Source organism: Saccopteryx leptura, chromosome 1, assembly GCF_036850995.1.
Source record: "Saccopteryx leptura isolate mSacLep1 chromosome 1, mSacLep1_pri_phased_curated, whole genome shotgun sequence".
Classification (NCBI taxonomy): domain Eukaryota; kingdom Metazoa; phylum Chordata; class Mammalia; order Chiroptera; family Emballonuridae; genus Saccopteryx; species Saccopteryx leptura.
In genome coordinates this window covers 371,046,506-371,070,328 of record NC_089503.1, presented here as the reverse complement: position 1 = coordinate 371,070,328, position 23,823 = coordinate 371,046,506, and the positions used below count along the sequence as shown (strand labels likewise).

The window sequence follows — 23,823 nt, the reverse complement described above, 5'->3', positions numbered from 1 at the left end:
GGGCACAGAGAGAACTAGATAGAGGGTGACAGGTCAATCTGACTTTGGGTGATGAGTATGCAACATAATTGAACTTTAAGATAACCTGGACATGTTGTCTTTGAATATATGTATCTTGATTTACTGATGTCACCCCATTAAAAATAAATAAAAAATAAAAAATAAAAAAAATAAAAAAAAATGTAGAAAAAAAAAATCTCGAGAAACTTGTGAGAGAATGTGATAAGATCATTGAATTAAAAGGATAAGAAATAAGGGAGAGTGCAATGAAGTGAGATCAGATAAGAAATTATAGAAAAGATGATTTAGTTTCCCTATCAATTTGAGTGTAATTTTATCGTCAGACTTGAGAGGTCTATGGAAAAGTTTTGAAAATAGACTAATTAGGAAATCTTTCACTTTAGAGATTAAGAAAGATGCTGCAAAAATAACATTTCGGAGCTGCATTGGTAGACTTGGACCTGTCCCTGCTTTGCTTTGGCCTCATGACTCATCTCCTTGAAATGCTTAGTGACACTTGACACCGGCTAAGCATGTGAGTTTTATTTGATAATACAAACATTGGTGTCATATGAAAGCTCCTGAAAAAGACAAAATCAACCATTTAGCAGTAGAATAGAGGAATTCACACTGGAGAAGCAGGACAGTCTGAGAAAGAATAACCGGATAATCTAAAGAACAAGTATAAGAGTCATGGACCCACCCACTACCCCAAAAAATAGATTTTCTTGTTTTTTTTTTAATGCATTTTTTATTTTGTAGTCCTTAGATTTACAGAATGTTGCTAAGATAGTACAGAGAATTTCCATATGCTTTGTATCTAGTTTCTGTGTCCTATGATGTTATCATCTGATATTACCCTGGTACATTTAGACAGACTAAGAAATCAACATTACTATTAAAAACACCATAGACTCTATTTAGATGTCACCCATTTTCCCATTAATGACCTTTTTCTGTTCCAGGATCTAATCCAAAATAACACATTGTTTTTAGTTCTAGTGTTTTTTTAGTCTCCTCTGGTCTGTAATAGTTTTTCCAGATGTCCTTATTGCTCATGATTTTAACAGTTTAGAGGAATGTTGGTCAGGGTATTTTGTAGAATATCCATCAATTTAAATTTGGCTAATGTTTTATCTCAGACAGGACAAGATCTGGGTTATAAGTTTTTAGAAAGAATATCCTCAAAGAGAAACGCCCTTCTAATCACATCAAATGAACACATGAACGGGTACATGAGTCCCCATGACTTAGTACAGGTGATGCTAACTTTGATCACTTGGTTAAGAAGTCATTTGCCAGATTCCTCTACTGTGAATTTAATACTGTTTCTTTTCCATACTTTACTCTTTAGAAATGAGTCACTAAGCTCAGCTAAGATTCAAAAGAGAGGGGACTAGGTTCTACCTCCTGGAAGAAAAAGTATTCATGAATATAATATTATTTTTTTTCCCCTAAGGAAGATTTGTCTAAAAGAGAAGAGGTTTAAGAAGGAAGGTATGGTCACATTCTACAGTACAATTTATGCAGATGAAGAATTTTGGCAAAATGAAGGTTGAGATTACCTTAGAAATACAGTTCTTAATTTAATTATAAGGGTGGAAACTGGATGAGTGAAAAGAAGGGTGAATGGCACTGGCAGAATTAGAGACCACATATGTGAACACTTCTTTGGATAAAAGCGATTTCTGTAAGTAAAGAGCAGATCCCGGAGAAAAAGAATCAAATTTTTGTTATCTGGAATCAAATTTATAGCTAGCATGTCTACAACCTCCTTGCTAATTAATGTCAAATGTAGGTAGTAGATGTGGTTCTCCTCCAGTCTGCCATGTTCAATCTGTATTGGGCATTTAATAAATTTTGCCTGAACAATTGCAGGAAGCCTTGCAACTGTTCTTGATGAGAGACTCTTCACAGCCGAATTTGTCCTTCAAATCTTTACAGTTACTATATATATCTTCATAGTCGCAAGAATTGGCTGGAATAAAAACAAATACATTGGTCACTTCATTATCATTCTCCACAGCAATAACACAAACAATACATTTCATGAGCATGAGCAGGAAGGAATAGAGCCAACAACTCAGCATCATTTATTACACTCTGATGGCCATTTCCTATCTTGAGGAACACATAAGTTTCCTTAGTTAAATTCATAAATTAAGGCATCATTTCTTTTAAAATTTTAGTTTTTCCAAATGTTTCTAAAATAATTGACTGACTTCCCTCCCTCAGAAAACAGGGTAAAACGAATTTAAATGAATCTGTGCTATTCAAAACCATAGCCACTAGCCATGAGGTTTTTTAAATTTAAACTTAAATTAATTAAATAACTGAAATTTCAGCTCCTCAATGATACTAGTTACAATTCAAATCTAAGGGCTACTTTACAGAAGAACAGTGTTAATATCAAAGATTTCTGTCATTGCAGAAAGTTATATTGTACACTGTTGCCACAAAACCCTAATGCCACCAGACTTTCTTTCAGGAGGAAGAAGTCATTATGCGAAGATGTGAATGTAATACGTAAAAATGGAAAGGAATTTAAATATTATTATTGGACATTTCCACTTGTATGTCCCTCAGTGGCCACAAACTCAACAAATCTCAAACTAAATTCATCATCCTACTATAAGGTTAACATTTATTTGACATTCCTCCTCAACTCCCAACTTGATTCACCCCATCACCAAGGAGTGGCACTCCCCACTACTAAATAATCCAAACCAGGAACTAAGAAAAAACCCGAACTCATTCCCTTCAACTTTTTATCAGCTCTTCACAAACACAAGTAGTAAACACTGGCTATTCCACTTTCTCCTCGTCTCTCATAAACTGTCTGTTTCTCTTCATTCATTTCACCCTAATACAGTAAAGAAATCCATCTGTTTTTGAATCCATGTTTTTCAATAGCCTCTTAGCTGGCTTCTGTTCAATTGTTTCTTCATATACTGCTAGGAGCTCTTTATAAATCACAGTCCTGATCTCATTACTCTTCTGTCTAAAACCTTTCAGTTGGCTACTCATTGTTAATAGGATACACTCCAAACTCCTTAACAGATAGTATTCAGCAGAGGTATGGCTATTTTCTTCTTTAGTTAATTTATAGCTTTTATATCACCAATATCTTAAGTTACAGTTATATAGTTCACTTAGAAAAAATGCTACAATTCAGTCAAGTGAATGCATTTGAGAGGTAAAAATTTCAGTTAACGGGTCAACTGTATTGCCCACAATAATCCTAATAACATATCCTAACTAAAAAAAAAAAACAAAAAAAACAAACAAACAAACAAAAAAACACCCAACCCTTTGTACCTCAATCCCTAACACTAAAAATGAGATATTATGTGACATGAATTTTACTAATTTTTGCTAAAATAGTTTTACAGCTTTTTTTTAGCTCATAATACCATATGCAAATTTAACAGACACTTTAAAAGTCCATAAAAGTTACTAGCAAGTGAAATGCAAATGATTGTTAAATTAAACTTGATGGCTCTAACTACACCATGAACACAGTGAGGAATTTAGTATGATGAACTCATTGGCATGTAAAGCAGAAGTCCCCACCCTTTTTTGGGCCATGCACCGGTTTAATGTCAGAAACTATTTTCACGGACTGGCCTTTTGGGTGGGATGGATAAATGTATCACGTGACCAAGACAAGCGTCAAGAGTGAGTCTTAGATGGATGTAACAGAGGGAATCTGGTCATTTTTTAAAAATAAAATATCGTTCAGACTTAAATATAAATAAAACGGAAATAATGTAAGTTATTTATTCTTTCTCTGAGGACCAGTACCAAATGGCCCATGGACCAGTTACTGGTCCGCGGCCTAGGGGTTGGGGACCACTGATGTAAAGGATTGTATTTGATGAGCCTGTGAAAAGTGAGCCATACTATGTGGCTTCACACCTTTTAATGTACATATTTTCTAATTAATGTGCCACCTTTTCTATAATAGTATAACTTTGATGAAGAGAAAAATACATATTTAATTACAATAAATTATTTTTATAGAAACATTTTCATACATGCCAACATGCAGTGGATTCAAGATAGTTACAAATAAACATTGATGGTAGATGTTTCTTTAAGTTCCATATGGTAATAGGCTTTCATCACAAATAATATTTATACATATATACTGAATGGTTCAAGATTCTAGCTTAAACACAGCTCTGTTGAGTAATTTTATTGTTCTTTTTTGCATGAAGGCATTGCTTCAGTTGGCTCTATTCAGAAGATTTTCTAATTTTTCCAAGAAATATCAGGTCATTTAATTATACTAGTAAATGACTTACTGCACAGTCCATTGTCACAGTGATCAGGGCAGCTGGCACAAGGTGTTCCATGTAGGTAGGGGATAGACAGACTGCTTCTAAGATTACCACTGAAATTTGAAATACAACATGTCAAAAATTTTATTTTTTAGTTTAGTTTATGCTCCAAGGGTAGCTTCCAACACCATATATATCTGATTATTTAGTCAATGTTTTTAATCACGTCAACTGGAAAGCTAGCATTTCCAATGAGTACTCAGATAACATTGTAATGTAAGATAATAATTCATACAGACACTCACTTCCTTGACCATAATCTTGCAATCTGAGCAACTAAAATGGAAGAAATAGGGTCTAAAGTTTTGAGAGTGTATTTTAATGTGGCAAAACTCTCTATTCCTCCGTAGACTTGGTCAAATTGCTAAGTCGGTGCCCTCTAGGTGTTGGCTAGGGTTCAATCATATCCCACAGAGAGAAAAGCCAGGGGGACAGAAGATTGAGATGGAAAACCCTTAAGGTTAAATGTAAATTTATATTTTGAAAGAAAACAATGATACAAGCTGGATAAAATAAAGCTCTGACATAATTTTTGGCCTCTAAATACAAGGTGGTCATATTTTCAAGTACTTTTTGGGAGGTGTGTGTATCAAGAAAGATTTTGAATGTCTAGAGGTTTGTGTGTGTATATTTTTATAGTTACCCAAAAAAGGAATGTTAGAAAAAAAGGTTTCATGAACACTAATCTCCAGAGTGTAGTGGTCTTACAATGACTACCCTGTACTTCATGGATGATTATTATCTTATTGACTATTATTTCCTGGAAATACAATAGAATCTATATTTCAAAAGAACTAAGTGGTTCAAAGACCCAAGGTAATGTATCTGACTGTCAGTCTCCCCACAAAGAATACAGTGATATGTCTGTGAGCCCTTGGAAAAATTGTGAACTAGATATAAAAGTACTTTAAAAGTTCTCTCACTCCTGTTCTTCTTATTATTCATTTCAGCTCTTACGACAGATACCTGGTTACAGATGCCTCCCTGCTCATATCAGGCGGTGAGTTTGGGTGCATTCTCTTAAGATCCTTCAATTCTTTCTACTGAACCTTTAGTGGTACTGACAAGAAAGTGACTTGGACAATCATACTTCTCAAACTGGAACCCAACTTCCAGTTGGCTTATCTACAGTGTCAAAATAAAGCACGTAGGAAGCTTGTTTGGGGGAAAAACTGTCTCTCTGGTAGCAAGGAATTTCTAGCATTAAAATTTGCCTATGTATTGTAAATATATTGTCAATATATGCATAGAAATTTTTGTGGATAATTCAAGCATATTACTTGATGAAGAGGTCTATTACCTGCTATAAATTAAGATTTTATTGGATGGTTCCTTCAAAGATTTTTGTGTTAAATTTTAAGTAGCAGAGACTTACGATGTTACCCTTTATTTATTTATTTATTTTTACACAGCATAAATTTTAATGTCTCCCCTTTGGGAGAGGGAGGTTAAAATAACCACTTCTGGAGACACCCCAAAGGTGGTCTGAAATTTTGGTACAGAAAGGATTCAGACCAATCTCTTGCTGACTTAGGATGCCAAAAGGCACATAAAGTTGGTTCAGCTACTCTGGGCTGTGGAGGAAGGTAACAGGGAGATGGTCTAGAACAGCTGGGCAGAGCACAAGGGTGGGCTCAAGTTCTTGCGGACAGAGGTAGTTGGTCCTATATCAGGGATTTCCTGAAAGCCCTTTGAGGCCCAAGATTTAATCAATTCTTAATGGAATCACTAACATTTCATTACCATTTGCTACCTCACCCTCACCCTTTTCCTTACCATCAAGCTTTCACTTTCTAGAATGTAAATTTAATAAAAACTCACAATACCAAATCTAGAGAACCACATACAACATATACCCATGGAGTAATCCTGAGCCTCGGGAAAAGCAACTGAGGAAGAAGACAAGTCATTTTAACCAAGAGGGAAGACAGGCAGCATCAGAATAGTATTATAGTTGAAACTGCGAAGTTAGTTTTCTTTTTGAGAAGCTGATTGTGTCTCACATTCAGAAAACCTGTTTGAAGCTTTATCTCTCCCCTTCACTGAACTATACTTTTTCAGTCTGAGTTGTCTATTACGTGATCATTTCAAAATATTCAACTCCCGATGGCATCACTGACAACAAATTTGAAAGTATGTACTTACGCAGGGCAATACTGGCAAACATAGAAGTAGTTTAGAGTTTCGTGATTGGGACAATGGGCAACTCCACATCCAACTTCGAAAGACGAGTACCAAACAACCTACATGCCCAGAAGATATGAGATACAAGATTACATGAAAGAAAGAAACATCAGAAAATAAATAACAGATAAAAAAAAGCTCAAAAGAGTGTTCCTATGTGTTATGATATCCTATACCTTATGGAAATATTCAAATTGTTGAATTAAAATAAAAATCTTTAAAAATATGACATTTTCATGTCTATTCACTACTTTATCCATTATTCAACATATACAGAGTATGTTTCCCTACCAAGAGCTTGCAGGCTTTTGACAAATGACAGCCCACAGATGAAAACTCACAAGATGGCAAGACTCTTCCTTCTTGAGATCTTCCCCCAGATGGAACATTAAAATCAGTCAAAATTTGGAGAAGTTTTTTTTTTTTTTGTTTAGGACATTTATGGCAAAAGGATTATTTTTCATTTGTTTCCCTTACCTGGGTATAATGTCCAGTTATTGAATTAGCACGTTTTGGTCCTACACCATAGACAAAATCCTCAGTCTCATCGTACCACTTTTGGATTGCATATGACCATTCAACAGGATCACTTGACTCAAACAGGTTCTCGCCACAACTCCTTTCCCCTAAGAAAAAATAGAGCATTCATGAAGAAAGCAATAAAGCATGGGAATGGTTGAGATATATATATATATATATACTCTCTCTCTCTCTCTTTCAATATATATATTGAAAGAGAGAGAGAGAGAGAGTGATAGAGATGTCCATCCATCCATCCATCCATCCATCCATCCATCCATCCATCCATCCATCCATCTTGAGTCCTTGTTCTTCAAACACTGTGCTTATAGTTGCTGAATGCTGATTAATACCTACAGATTTCCTTACCAGCTATAGGTTGAACAGAAACCAGATATGCCAAATACATTGAGGCTAGTCTCAACATTCAACATTTTGAGTAACCGAAGTCCTCTTTCTTTAATATCTACTCCCCCTAGAGCCATTCATTTACCTATTAAATTCTTCATGCATGTATGTTTCATGTGCTCTCAGCTGTGTACTGATAGCTTTCTAAAAGCAGAAAGCAACTCACACTAGTTCTCCTACTGTCATCCACACTCACTAGAAATTTTTTTTTTCAGGGAAGATAGTGAGACAGACTCCCACATATGCCCCCACTAGGATCCACCCAGCAACCTCTGTCTGGGATTTATTCTCAGACCAACTGAGCTATGCCCAGCACTCAGGGGCAATCTTTGAAACAATCAAACCACACAAAGAGAAGGGGCAGAGGGAGAGGAGAGAAGCAGATGGTGTCTTCTCATGTGTGCCCTGACTGCAGGTGGAACCCAGGATGTCTGCATGTTCTACCCTATCCACTGAACCAGCCAGTCAGGGCTGTCCTCTATTCTTTAAAATAGAGAAAAAAGACAACATATGACCTTTTTTACTCATGAGATGCTTAATATGTACCAATGTGATATTGTATGAGAGTTTTTGTAAAAGATCAAACAATAAGCCCAAAGTGATGCTTCTCAGAATTCTCTCTCACATAGAGGTACTGTACTTTAACTTGAAAGAGGCAGCAACAGAAGTGATATTTATTTACAAAGCTTTCTAAAGCAACATAAAAATAATGGTCCCATGTTATTTTACTTGTTTATCTACTCAATAAATATTAATTCGCATACCAATTGTTCGTTCCTGTTTATCACTGTGAGAGTAAGTGCACTTGTCTGCCCACTTTTGGGCATTTTCTGCTGCCTTGCTGTCCCATTTCTGAAACAAAGAAGGAAAAAAGATAAGCACTTAATAATTCAAACCACAAAGGAGCAAAGCTTTATAATGAGATTGGTAAGTTGATTCACATTATTCTAAATTTTCTGTACATACATATTGGTTATCCTTATAATCAAACACATATTTTTTTTATTTATTGATTTAGAGAGGAAGGAAGAGAGAAACATCGATATGTTGTTACATTTATTTATACATTCATTAGTTGATTCTTTTATTGATTGATTGATTGAATACAGAGAGAAAGAAACATTGATTTATTGCTGTACTTATTTATGCATTCATTGGTTTATTCTTTTATTGCCCTGAACCGGTGATTAAACCTTCAACCTTAGCATATCCGGGATGATGCTCTTGCCACATGAGCCAACCAGCCAAGGCCAAAGCATACTTTTTGATGTGCCTTTTCCTGCTCCATAAGAAATGTAGACAATATGGCTTCCTTAAGTAACTGTTAAATCTAAGATAGTTAATAGTCGTATGTATGATAGCATAGCAGGAACACCTGAAGACTTTTAACAGTAATCCTACTCTAAATATTGACAAACATGTGATGTATTGAAAGTATATCTTCTCATAGTACTGAGCTGGCATACTTCATTCTTAGTTTCTTTATTTTTTTCCCCACTGAATGCATTTGGGAGATATGTGGCTTTTAGTATTGGGCCCAGAATGGTCTGTTATTTACCCTAAAGGGAAAAGGTCTTCTTGATTCTAGATTAGGAGAGATAATGATCAGAAAAACATATAAACCCCTCATGGCAGAGGTCGGGAAACTTTTTGGCTGAAAGAGCCATGAATGCCACAGATTTTAAAATGTAATTCTTGAAAACCATACAAAGACCCATGTACCTTACGCATTATCCAATAAAAATTTGGTGTTGTCCCGGAGGACAGCTGTGATTGGCTCCAACCACCCGCAACCATGAAAATGAGCGGTAGGTAGGAAGTGAATGGATTGTAGTACATGAGAATGTTTTATATTTTTAAAGTTATTATTATTTTTTTATTAAAGATTTGTCTGCGAGCCAGATGCAGCCAACCAAAGAGCCACATATGGCTCTCGAGCCATAGGTTCCCGACTCCTGCCTTATGGGATGGCCAAAGATTTGGTTTTAATTCTGCTGCTACCACTTAAATAGCCTTGTAAAATAGACAAGTTACTTAGCATTATAAAGCATAATTAAGAATTTCTGCCTTGTCCCATGAACCTAACAAAGCTTAAGTTTTGGGCCCTTCACTTGCATAAGCCCTTCCAAGATTGTGCTAGGAGATCTCAGAGTATGCATGGTCATTTTTTTTTTTTTAATTTGCAGTGGAAAGATAGTTTCATACTCTCTTCCTTAAAGAGGGTTCCTTTAAGTTTCAAGACAGAAAAACTTGAGTTTCCCTTATTAACAACTTATCTCCAAGGAAAGGTCCAGGGTGTAAGGTGAGACCCACACAGAGTGGACATTAACAGTAAAGATGAAGTTGGTGATAATATTGTAGGTCATCTGACTGCATGGAGAAGGACTGGTTAGAAGAGCTGCCTATAGCCAGAGAACTTTTGGAAAATTGTTTCAGATCAAAATGAACAGAAAAGGCCTAGTAACACTGTCTAAAAGTCAGTTTATTCAGGTCAGAGGCACACGCTAACTTCAGGGCCAGGGTTCATGAATGGGCCTCAAGGGTCCATGGGTACCCTGAAGTTGTATGCAAAGTGTATACATGTGTATATATACATTATTTTTTCTGGGAAGAAAAATTCCAGTCACAAAGATAGGAAACTCTAAAATAGACCTTCTAGTGAATCAATTCTCACAGATATTAACCTAACAAATAGAACATATAATGGTAGGGTGATATACAATTTAGAAGCAAAAATAGTATGTGGAATGAAAAAAAAAGTATTTCTGCCTTGTTAATAGCAAAGCTCTAACAAAATACAGAACTGCTTAAGTCACAAAGTTGTTCTTGTTTTGTTTTGTTTGTTTTGTTTTTTAAGCAAGAGGGGCAAGGCAGACAGGGACAGACAGACAGGAAGGGAGAGAGATGAGAAGCATCAGTTCTTTGCTGCAGTACATTCATTGTTCATTGATTGCTTTCTCATATGTACCTTGACCAGGGGGCTCCAGTTGAGCCAGAGACCCCTTGCTCGAGCTAGCGACCTTTGGGCTCAAGCCAGTGACCCCGAGCTCAAACAAGTGACCTCAGAGTTTTGAACCTGGGTCCTCAGTGTCCTAGGCCGATGCTCTATCCCTTACTCCATTGCCTGGTCAGGCACAAAGTTCTTAAGAGATCTTATTTACTCAGAGCCTGTGCTTATCACAGCAGGCTCATGCCACTTTCCTTACGTTACTCCCTCTTACCATCTTCAGCATGTTACTGGCAGTTGGAAGGACTGATCGTCTTAGTTCATTGTGTTTATTTACAATCTCTTCTTGGACTTCCTTTTGTGTGGGTGTTAAAACCTCAAAATCTGCATCCTAAAAGAAAGCCAAAACAGAATTATTGAGTAAAAAATTAATTCAAGAGATCAAAGATTATTTTAAGAAGTTTTTAGTTCAAAACAATATTAATTGTTAAGCATTGCCAATGAATCTGAACTAAACTTATCAATTTTAAACAAGAAAGACATAGTGTTAAATTTTGAGAGTGTAGATGCAATTCATATCATGACAATTAAAAATACCCAACATCACAAATATCACTTTCTAGTATTAAGAGATGTCTTAATTGTGATTTTTCTTCTAGATATTTGAGTAATAACATAATGACAAAGTTACAAGATAGAAAACAGTAAGATCTTCATTCACAATCAGGCTGTAGCAAGAGAGTGGTGAGAGTAGGGACAGGTGACTCTTCTAGACTTTAAGAGGAACTTTGATATCTCTATTGTATAAGCCCAGTACAAGTGCATTCAGCACCCTAATAAATGGTTTTACTTATTTTGTAGTAAACTTTATGGAATTACTCAAAAGACAGCTTTAGAATATTAAACAAATCTCCAAGGCAATTTGGAAGAAGCAAAGCCATCCAATTAAAAGACCATTGCTGACTCTGTTCATTTTAGCAACAGAAATATGATTAAGGTATTATATCAGATGCCGTATTTTTGGTATATCTTTGTGTGTGTGTGGGGGGGAGGGATGTCTAGGCCAAGAGGTAGCATAGTAGGGTGTATAGTTGTTCCATAAGGTTGACACAATCTGATGAGCAAAATTTACCCAAGAGTGTGATGTTATATGAGCATGTGGAAGATTATGAATTATAAGTCTAAACAGATAACACCCTTTATGATTTTCCCTGACACCTTAGAACAGGGGTTGGGAACCTATGGCTTGTGAGCCAGATGTAGCTCTTTTGATGGCTGCATCTGGCTCGCAGACAAATCTTTTATAAAAAATAATAATAACTCTAAAAAAATAAAACATTCTCATGTATTACAATCCATTCACTTCCTACCGCTCATGTTCATGGTTGCGGGTGGCTGGAGCCAATCCCAGCTGTCCTCCGGGACAACACCGAATTTTTATTGGATAATGCGTAACATACATGGGTCATTGTATGGCTCTTATGGAATTACATTTAAAAACATGTGGAGTTCATGGCTCTGTCAGCCAAAAAGGTTCCCGACCCCTGCCTTAGAATAAGTTATTCTCTACTCTCACAAATAGTTTTTTTAAAGCTCCCCAAATACTGTGAACGTAGGTGTGGCTATATTCTATTGCCACTATTGACTTATGTGTCAATTTCTCCCTCCTGCTTGTATGCTCCTAAGGACAGGGACCAAGAATGAATGCCAAAATACCCACAGATCTGGCACATTTCTGGCTACTAATTCTTTAGTTGGAGAGGATGCACACATGAAACATTAGTAGTGGCCAATCAAAGCATAAAATAATGTCTCTGGGTATGTCCCATTAACCCATAAAAACCTTCTTAAAATAAGTTCATTTCAAAGCATATCAAAATTGGCCCCTGAGAAAGGAGAAGTAATTATTTCCTGCTTCCTATCCCATTTTTATTTGTATATAAAAATTCTACCAAAGAAGACATGTCTCTGTTTCCTTTTTAATGAGTATTAATAAAACTTTTATTGAGTTATGAGAAATATAAAAAGTATTGAGAACAAAATGGATAAAATATGGTATCATTCTATCCTTAGAGAATTTATATTGGATAAGCAATGTGACATCAATAGTTATAATACCACACGATAAATACAATGATAGGCAGGGTCTATTGGATACAGAAGAAAGAGGGATCAATTTTTCTTGGATGAGGTTAAGAAAGGTTCTACAAAAGATGGTCTAGATTGGGGTTTTGAGAGATGAATAGTGTTTTTTAGGCATCTTAGGAAGGCACAGAAAACCATACCGGGCAGATAGAATGTAGAATATCTGATCAGCAAGCATTTAGTAGTGTAAAATACCTGATGATATCTCCTTTTTTAATATTTTATAATTGTAAACCAGGAGATAGATGAGAAAGGTAACGGGATCGGGGTCATAAAAGGACATCTTTAGGAAAGGAATTGGGAAGACAGAAAGGGCTCTTAAAGCCCTTAGTGATGGATATATTGTCTTCAAATTAAAATTTTGATTAATAATGACTGCATTTCAGGATGTCAAATGAGGTTTGTACCAACAGACCAGTTAAAAAGGATACCTAATAATGCTGTTGGATTATTAAAGTTAAACAACATATTAGAAATAATTAGAGCATCTTATGTCACACAAACTAATTGTAAAAAATATGAAAAAATCCAAATGCCTAATATTTCTAGTAAATTATTTTAAATAAAAAATAGATATAATTATTCTCACACAGTAGCTATGAAAATTAAATGTGACATATGTGAAGAAAGTTTGCTAATTTGAGATTATATAAAGATATAGTTAATTTTTGATGAGGATCACATTGAAATGGATTAAATATAAATTCAGAAAAGATCTTGGGATAGAAAGAATTTTGCTATCTTTTAAACCCATAGATCAATGCTGTCAACATAAAAATAATTAAAGCATCAAATCTAATTTTAATTTTTGGTGGCCACTTTAAAAAAGAAAAAATGCTATTTATAATACATTTTTAAAACATACTCAAAATATACTGTTCACAAAAATTAGGGAATATTTTATTGCTTCATATTCATTTTGAAATATTCCCTAATTTTTGTGAGCAGTGTATATGCTTCCATCGTACAATCTATATTAAAATTATTGAGCTGTTTTACCTCCCTTTTGTTTTCCTTTTTATTAAGTGAGAGGTTGGGAGGCAGGGAGGCAGAGAGACAGACTCCTGCATTTGCCCTGACAGCGATCCACCAGGCAAACCCCTTACAGGGCCATGTGCTGCCCATCTGGGGTATTGTTCTGTTGCTTGGCAACCAAGCTATTTCAGCACCTGAAGCAAGGCCATAGATAGAAACATCCTCAGCACCGGGACCAACTTACTCTAACCACTGAAGCCTTGACTGAGGGAGAGGCAAAGAGAGAGAGAGAATGAGAGAGAGAGAAGAGGGAAAGAAAGGGGTGGAGAAGCAGATGGTTGCTTCTCCTGTGTGCCCTAACAGGGAATCCAACCAGGGATTGTGTCAACTGGCCAAGGCCTTATCTCTCTTTTTTTTTTAACAAAGTCTTTGAAGTCTGCTCTGTATTATATTTACGCGGGTCTCAGTTTTGACTGTCCATATTTCCAGTGTTCAATGCCTCCATGTGTGCAAGGGCTACCATGCTTTGTGATGCGTCAGATGCTCTAGCCCTTTTTACTTTTGAAAACTGATCTAGTTGCTCGCTGTCCTTCAAGGTTGCTTGCATTGTTCTGAAAATATGTTTAACCTCGATCATACCTGTCCATTTGCAAGAAAAAATGGAAGCAACACGGCAGCCAGAAACACCGGGAACAATGCCATTGCTGTGAAAACAAAACAAAGGGAACAAAGACCTGCATTGAAATTTAAGTGCATGAAGTGTCGAGGAAACAGGGTGAGGGGGTGGGAGAAGAAACAAGGTAATGATATCAGTTATCCCCAATTCACTAATAAAATAACAAGAGGTTTGTCACAGGGTGCCAGTAAGATGATAATGGATTCAGCACCACAAAGCAAGCTTCTAATAGAGACGATAGAGAACAAACAGATGTACTTGGCTCTTGAAGTAGTACATCTGTAAATGTTAAGGCTACACTACCCAACTCCAACCAAGTTCTACAGTTTTGTCTATGTAGCAACTCTTTCGAATTCTAGGAAAGGCTTCTATACATTGCCCATTTAGGAGTAATAATAGCTCCCAACTATTACCATTGCAGGGAGAGTATTGCGCTAGTCCATGTTGGTTTCCTTAACCCTGCTTATTTTTATAAATATCCCGTTGTTCACATCTTTTCAATTTACCACTTACCACGTGCCATTTCTTTCTTCTGACTCACATACTTTTCATTGCTACAACCCTAAATAAATCCATTAAGAAGGAGTAATTTTTAAAAAATGCTTTCAACCACTCTCTTTAGCTCTCTCTAGGTATTGTCATTCATTCTCATTCAAGCCTTTCTTTTTATTACAATGTGTCAAATTCCAAAAGTAGTACACTCTTCTTTGGATCTAAAAACAGAAAACCATATAAGAGATATCCCAATCTGTGTTAATACCTTTCATGTGTTCAAATCCTTTGCCTCACTAATTCACCTTCTTGGAATTATGAAGAAAGACTCTGTACTGGAAAACTTTAGGCATACATTGTTATCACATTAATATTTACAAGGGTAAAACTATTAAGTTTTTAAAGACACCACTAAATACTACCTGGGAGATCCTTAGCTTTCTGTTATGGATGAAAGTGTGTGCCCTCCCCAAATTCATGTGATGCAGTGCTGACCTCCTGTGAGGCTGTGTTTGTGTTTAACAAATAACTAAGGTTAAATATGGACATAAAGATGGGCCACGATTAAGATAAGGTAACAGGAAAAAATGTATTTCATAGTGTTGTTGATGATCTCCATGTGTAGGAAGATCTGGAAATAAGTTCTAATTAGGATTCTCTGGGAAAGCAGTAACAGAAGCAGGACCTCATCCCCATCTCCCCCAACATTAATGCTCAGACAAAAAAATCAGGCAGAGAACCAATAAGAATTAACAGAAATACAAAGAATAAATTTATCTTCATGTGATAAAACATTTTTCTCTTCATCCTCCATAATAAGTCTATATTACTGTAATTACAGTAATTAGGAAAAAAGGAAAATTTTTATTCCAAAGAGATTATTAACTCTTAGAAATGCCTCTGTTGTCAAACTTATTATCTTAGTTACTTTTTTGCAACTTGGTGTAGCTAATAGTTTAGGCATTATGATGTCCAAGATAAGAAGAACAGAGTTTGAAGGTATTAAAGAGACCTGACTGTCTCATTGCTAATTAGTGCATAGCTGAGATAGAACACAAATTTTCTTTTAACTTCAATATTTATTGCTCATTTAACTCTACTATACTTTTTTTTTTTTTTTTTTTTTTTTTTACAGAGGCAGAGATAGACAGGGACAGACAGACAGGAACGGAGAGAGATGAGAAGCATCAATCATTAGTTTTTCGTTCCATGTTGAGACTTCTTAGTTGTTCATTGATTGCTTTCTCATATGTGCCTTGACTGCGGGCCTTCAGCAGACCGAGTAACCCCTTGCTGGAGCCAGCAACCTTGGGTCCAAGCTGGTGAGCTTTTTTTTGCTTAAGCCAGATGAGCCCGTGCTCAAGCTGGCGACCTCAGGGTCTCGAACCTGGGTCCTTCTGCATCCCAGTCCAACACTCTATCCACTGCGCCACCACCTGGTCAGGCGACTCTACTATACTTTTTAGGGCCATGAGGCATCAAAATAAAATGGAATATTCTGCTTTGAAAAAAATAGTCATACGTTGCTATAAATCTTTTGGCGGCTGATAGGTAGCTGGTAGATTATTCAACATGCTTGAGAAAAATTAGAAAAAAATTAACACAATGTAACAAGTAAGTCAAATCTTGACCTTTACATATTTAAAATAAACCTCCTAAACTTTGAGAGCTCCACTAATATTTTCTTAGGATGTCCATTTTGAGTTGAAAACATAACACATTAGGATAACTTTCATTTATGTTACGTTGTTGAGCTAATGAAGGACTTTGTTGGCATTTTACTCAGTTACTTTTATCCATTGAATAACTAAATGGGGAAGGGCAAGTATTGAAATGGCTATCACAAACTGATAATATATTCCTGGAAGGTTCTATAATGAATATTGATTATATAGGGGTTTCTATAATGTTTTTAAAACCTAAGCTCTTCTATCCAATTAAAGTTTCACTCATAACAATAGGAAAAGGTTGATTATATTCATATTGCAGTTTTTAGGTGGAACAGAGGAAGAGGTGAAGAACAGAATTAAAAAAAAGAATAAAAATTTGAAGACAAAAAGTGAAAAAGATGAAAAGAAAAATAAGCGTATTTCTGTATAAAACAAACACCAAAATGGAATGTCAAAAGAGTTATTTTTATTTCTTTGAGATACCTGGTTCCCTACTGGATCAGACCCAAACTTTGACACCTGTGTTGCGATAAAGGAGAGAGAGCAACACAAGTGTTAAGAGCCCGGGTTTTTGTTATTGTTGACATCGGTGCTCTTTTCCCTGGCTCATCTTTATCTATATGAAATTGATCATCTTCACTTGTCAAATTAAAATACGGTGCCATAGGGTCACCTCATAGGGTTTTTGTGAGATTTAAAGATTTAAATAATAGTAAAGAATTTGGAAGCATTAAGATATCACCATATACACACAAGTCCTAGCATTAACATTACTATTGTTGTTATCATTTGGGATGCTTGCTCCTGGGCTGGGAGTGTTGGCAACATAAATCTCAAGGATAGCATTTGCTGAAGGTAGCCACCTGGTCCAAGGCCATGCTCCCTTCCCAGGACACCCTCATCCTATGTCTGTCAGATATGTGGTGTGAAGGCCTGACCTCTTCAACTACAGACACCTCTGAAACACGATCCCAGCCTCAGAACCACTCTGAAGTAGTTTATCAGTTCAAGCTTTCAGTGAAACTGTCACTTCCAGATTTCTTACCTTTGCCCAATCTTGCTTTCTTGTCCTCCCTTCCCACAGAATTAATCTCAAGTGCTTTTCTCAATGATATTCCTGCATCTCAATTTTCTGAATGTTGCCTGAGGAACCCAAGCCATAACATCACTCATTAAATAATCTTTATTCCATAAATCCAGTGAGAATAGACTCCCTATTTATATTTTTATTATCCTTTCTTTTAATCATATGCCCTTTATGCTTTTGATCGTGTTAACCTTCAAACCTGGATTCTAGCCACATCTTTCAAGAACATTTCAAACTAGCCCCCTCCAAAGAAACTCACAGGATGACTCCAAAAACCCACTGATATTGTCTCTGGATAGGAGCATCTGAAGCCCACCCAGTAAAAGTTTTCTAATTATGTGCAGGATCTAACTTCTCTCAATTTCTTCATGTACATTTGACTTTTTCTCATGACTAGACTGTGCATTTGCAAAAGCCAGAATACCATCATCACATTCTTTTCAATGCCTGGGGCTAAATTGTACTTGCTCAGGGGTGGAGCTGCAGAAGCTTGCAAGGTCTCCAGAGGACTCTCTTAGGCTCATGTACTGGGTATGCCCATCCCTCTCGCTATGACCTCAAGGTGGAAAAACAAAAACATATTCTTTTTTTTTTGCCAGTTAATGATAATCAGATACTATTCTTTCCTTTAACAGACATTCAAGTTTTACACACTCTATCTGAGATAGCATGCTAGACATTGCTGAATATAATCAACCGAACAAGATATGATTCCTACCCACCCTCAGAGCCTTCGCATACCATTAAGGGAGCCACCATTCAAGCACCCAACCTGTGAGCAACTTGGACTTTCCCATGTGTGCAAAAGTGGAGGCTAAAGTTTTATTTTCTTTTGCCCTGACCCTTCGCGATGCTTTTGCAGAGGGATGAGGAGAATCAGCACAAAGAGAGCTCTGGAAGCATTAAAGATGATGAAAATATGATCGAGCATCAGTTGGAAGACCAAAGCATTCAGCTCCACTCCCCTCCTCTGCCCCAAGTGCTATTAGAATACAGTTTATTTTATGTTCATTGAGTAAGTGCCATGGAAAGCTTTAGAAAGATTGGGTAAATAACTGTCTCTTCTGGTCATCTACTTGCATGTTGACAATTTCCAAATGTGTGGTTACATATTTCCTCTCCTAATTACTGAGGGACAAACTTTATTTATATTCTTTCAAAATCATTTCCCTTGAAAAAGTTGTTTAGTTACATGCAAGCTATATGTTTTTCCACTTCTGCCATTTGTAATTTTTCTTTTTCAAAGAGACTAGTGATTTTTCTTAAGTGTGACTAGAAACAAACTAAGTCCAGAGACTTCAGAGATGCACAGTTCCAAGTGTTGATGGCTAACAACTATCTAACTACAGACAGCAGAGAACCAGCTACGTCTGTCTGAAGCATAAATGTAAATGATAAAATTAAACTGCAGCACACTGTTCCTTCCTTATGTGGATGTTAGGATCACCACAATGCTTGAAACATTCATTCGAAAAATTAAAAAAAAAGTTTTTCTCTAATGACATATCACTAGTTACTAACTAATAAAAACGTATTTACAAAAATTATACTGGCATACCATGCCTTAAGAGTTCATTTTATGGACATGCTGATTTTGAAATGATAAACTAAGAAGAATTTGCTTCACTCCTAAGAAGAGAATTCATAAAAGGGTAAATTTAAAAAGAAAAGGTTTTAGTCTTCAATTGCAGTCTGGATGTTAAACCAAGCAGACATCTGGTTATTATGCCAACGTAAACTCTGAGGGAATGAGAGAGCCAAAGGGACTCGTGGCTCCTATGAAAGTACCAAAAATGCTTATGAGAAACTCTCAGAAGAATTAAGTCCTTTATGAGCTCTAGTCTGTGTGAATGTGTGTGGTGAGTGTTAAGTGGAAGAAGGTGTTGCATCCAGGGGTATAGCTGACCTGATCATGTAGTTTCAGTAATGACTTGTAATTCTTGCCTCATGACAACCATTGCTTCCCCTTTATTACAAAATTCTGCATCAACAAAGTCAGTCACCTGTCCTAGTGCCATATGACTGCAAGATAGCATCATGGAAACATAAAAAACTCCATCTAGTGTAAAGAATTTATGAAAATAAGATATATGGACTACATTGCTATTATAGTCATACCACTACTTTTTCTTGCCACCTAGGATTGTGTGAGTATAAATTAGTGTGACTACATTTTCCCAAAGCTATTTCTCCCAAAAGAGTAACCTGAGGAGTGGTTATAAATGGAAATGATTCAGGGATTGATTTCCCAAACAAATGAGGATAGTAGTACATAATATATAGGCTCATTTCATAAATGAAATTCAAACATCCTAATAAAATATTAACTCACTAATTTAAAAAACACATTTCAATATTATAATCAAATAAATTTTATATCAGGATAATGGGATACTTTAAAACTTGAAAAATTCATTGATCAAATTCATCATATGAATGGGCTAAAAATATCATGTGGCAAAAATACATTACAAAATTCAATCCCTAGTTTATAGCTTAAAAAAAGAATAGAGATGTTTAGAGGAGATTATTAATTTGGCAATGGTATTATCTTAAATATCTACAGCAAATATTGTAGTTACTGGAGAAACTAGATATATTACGTTTAATATTGACTACAAGAAAATAATGAATAATGTCAATGCTATTTTTCAATGTCAAAGTGGAGAGGTCCTGATCAAAGCTATAACAAAAGAAAGAATATATATTCATTAGTCTTGTAAGGGAAGAGATAATATTGTTATTATTTTCAAATGATATGGTCACCTATCTAGCAAATGCATCATAATCAACAAATTTGTTACATATGATATCAACCTAGCCTGACCAGTGGAGGCATAATAGATTGTGCATTGACCTGGAACACAGAAGTATACATTTCAAACCCACTGGCTAGAGCAGGGGTCCCCAAACTTTTTACACAGGGGGCCATTTCACTGTCCCTCAGACCGTTGGAGGGCCAGGCTATAAAATAAAAACTATGAACAAATCCCTCTGCAAATTGCACATATCTTATTTTAAAGTAAAAAAACAAAATGGGAACAAATACAATATTTAAAATAAAGAACAAGTAAATTTAAATCAACAAACTGACCAGTATTTCAATGGGAACTATGGGCCTGCTTTTGGCTAACGAGATGGTCAATGTCCGGTTCCATATTTGTCACTGCTAGCCATAACAAGTGATATGACGCGCTTCTGGAGCCATGACATGTGCGTCCGGCGTCACTGGAAGTAGTACTGTACATGAGCAATGCCGCACTTTGCGCTGCCACCATATACAGTACTCGAGGTGCATCCTGTGCTCCTCTCACTGACCACCAATGAAAGAGGTGCCCCTTCTGGAAGTGCGGCAGGGGCCGGATAAATGGCCTCAGGGGGCTGCATGCGGCCTGGGGCCATAGTTTGGGGACCCCTGGGCTAGAGTGTGGGCTTGTTGGTTTAAGGAAGGACTTAACAGCTTGATCATGGGGGTGCTGGCTTCAGTGCAGGATCATTGACATGATCCCAAGGTCTCTGGCTTGAGCCTAGAGGTCTCTGGATTGAAGTCCAAGGTCACTAGCTCAAACTCAAGGTTGCTGGCTTGAGCAATTGGTCACTTGCTCAGCTTGAGTCCCCCAGTCAAGGCATGTATGAGAAGGAATCAATAAATAAGTAAAATAAAGCACTCCAATTGATTGATGCTTCTCATCTCTCTCCCTTACAGTCTCTCTCTCTCTCTCTCTCTCTTTCTCTCTCTCTCTCTCTCTCTCTCTCTCTCTCTCTCTCTCTCTCTCTCTCTATATATATATATATATATATATATATATATATATATATATAATAGAAATGAAAACTATAAAGAATCTAAGAAATAAATGAATAATAAAAAATATCCTTTTTGGAGAAGACTTTAAAACCCTTGTAAAAGACAAAAGATCTGCATAAATTGAGAGGTTTCCATGCTCATAAATGGTGTGTTAATATAATAAAGGTATCAATTTGAATTTAACTAATAAGACTATTCTTTATAACTTAAATAAAATTCTGATTGGCGTATGAATAAGTAAACTTTTAATAACAAGAATTAACTTAGGTATCTTTTAAATTTAGTTATTAAGATAGATTTCAAACTTAAGTTGATAATTTTTTTTCTCCTGTTTTTGAAGAGAGGGAGAGAGAGAGAGGGATAAGAGGAATGGAAAACATCAGCTGGTAGTAGTTGCTTGTTGTATGTACCGTGACTGGGCAAGCCCAGGGTATCGAACAGGTGACTTCAGCATTCCAGTTTGACACTTGATTCACTGCGCCACCACAGTGGATATTGTTATAGGAATAGACAAATGGACCATAAGAGACAAATTGAAAATTGTAGAGACAGACCAAATATGGTAGCATAAAAATCGATTTAAGAGGAAGAGCATGTTATCTAGCATATGGTGTTAGAAAAATTAGCTCACTGTATGGAGAAAAATAAAAAACAAACCCTTTTTAAGCATTACCTATAGGGTGAGTGGAGAGGGATTAAATTTAAATAGATTTTTTTGAACTTTACATGCAGTGTTTTATGGCCACCAGCTTTGCCTTAAGTGAGTCACACATGACAATGCCATGGTGACGCTGTGTATGTGTGAAGCACTGTAGGCCTCTTTCTGGGCTCATTTAAAACTCACAACAATCTATGGTATTAGATGATGTTACTCAGCACCCCTGTTTACAGGGGCAGTCCCAGGATCTGAGATTAAATAATAAAATGCCTTAAACTTGGAAGAAAAAAAGGGAGGAAATCCCAGATACTTAGACCTCAAAGCCTGCGCTCCTGGAAAAAGGAAATGGAAATATTTTAAACAATACAGACCAGAGAAGAGACCATCAAAAGTATTCACCCGTGTGTGTATTGTGTGCATTATAGATGTAAACACCTTTATACTAATCACTGCACAGAGAATTATTTGATGCAACATTTTCAAACTGTCATTGTAATACTTATTCTTCATTCTGATCACGTTCTTTCATCTTACCACCTCTGTGAGGTGGAGAGCAGATTAGACACTACACAAAGTTTGCAAAATTTGTAAACTGTATCATGTAGGCAATCCATAAAGATTTCTAAATGAAAATAATCATCTTGACTGTTCCTGAAAAGCATGTTCTTTTCCTTTTCAAGGATGAGTACCTCCCCTTAGCTTGAATTTACTAGTCATCGTGGCATTCTTAGCAGTGTCTGATTTACACATTGCTTGAGGCTTCTGATGCTCTTCCTCCTGATTTACTTCCTTGAACCTGAGCTCAAGTCCATGGCCTCAAATGACTTCATGACACATCATTAGAGAGCAGCTGAGGGCTTGAAAGATGTCATCTCTTTAACACTCTTTGATTCTCCTCCAGAGAGTTAGTCATCCAGGCAGATGTTGATTTTGTGTTTTAACTAGAGTAAGAGGTAACTCCAGACCTCCTCTAGCAGTAATATAAGAGTCTCCTAAACTCCCTGGCTAACATTCAGCCACGAAGGAGAAAATCATTAATAAAATATTTTCAAAGTAAAATCTTTCTTCTATGAGGTAAGTAATTCATGTTATTGTGAGGTAGCACTGTGGCTTTCAGGCCTGTTTTTCCAGGATCACATCTTATGACAAGGAATCTAAAGCTCTATGTGTAAATTGCTTCCTTATATATAATATACTAAAGATATATCATATTTAAATTATTTATACAAATATAGCTGACTAAGTAGATTGACTTTTGATTGGAAAACTTCTAAAAGTCTCTTTTTTTTTAGTTGAATGCATTTCATGGGGAAAATTGTATCTTATATTGATAAGCTTTAACAGAATATTTTTTATCAAAGGTCAGTACTATAATTTAGTTTTGATGGATTTAAAACTATTAATAATAGCTTCCCATCCTTATTTTAATAATGTCTGTATTAACACATGTCCATGTATATGAATACTAGTAAAGTTATTAATATATGGAAATATGCACATACATATAAGCATAGTTTTAAAAAATTTTTCTATTACATAAAGTTTTAGTATAATTGTTTCCAAAAGTCATAGATATGGGAATGAATTATACTGTTTATTGTAGAAAAAAAGGTTAAAAAATTCATTTAGTTGTTAAATTTGTTAAAAGTACTTTTGGATTTTTAGAGTTATATGTTACTTTCTTAGATTAAAAAGAGCATAATAACTTAAGGTTATTACTCTCAATAAAAGTTATCAGTAGAGTTTTGAAAATCATGAGTTTATTTACTACATATCATTTGACCATTAACAAGACATAAATATATTGACTTAATAAAACGTTCACCTTAAAATGAAGGAGTTATCACTTACTGTGTTCTCAGAGCAAGGTAAGGTGTCTGCTGTATCTGTAAGAAGGAGGAGAATGGAAAG

General features: G+C 35.9%; 1 protein-coding gene across 1 annotated transcript; it reads right to left on the bottom strand.

Moving 5' to 3' along the window:
• Positions 1-718: 718 nt before the first annotated feature.
• LOC136389553 (cysteine-rich secretory protein 3-like) lies at positions 719-23,823 on the bottom strand. The gene is made up of 8 exons (XM_066361392.1): positions 23,764-23,823; positions 14,161-14,225; positions 10,676-10,792; positions 8,219-8,306; positions 7,005-7,153; positions 6,489-6,586; positions 4,308-4,396; positions 719-1,978 (listed from the first exon to the last, which is right to left on the bottom strand). Exons 2-8 carry the CDS (start codon positions 14,221-14,223, stop codon positions 1,851-1,853), a joined length of 732 nt encoding a protein of 243 aa, XP_066217489.1. The 5' UTR covers positions 14,224-14,225; positions 23,764-23,823; the 3' UTR covers positions 719-1,850.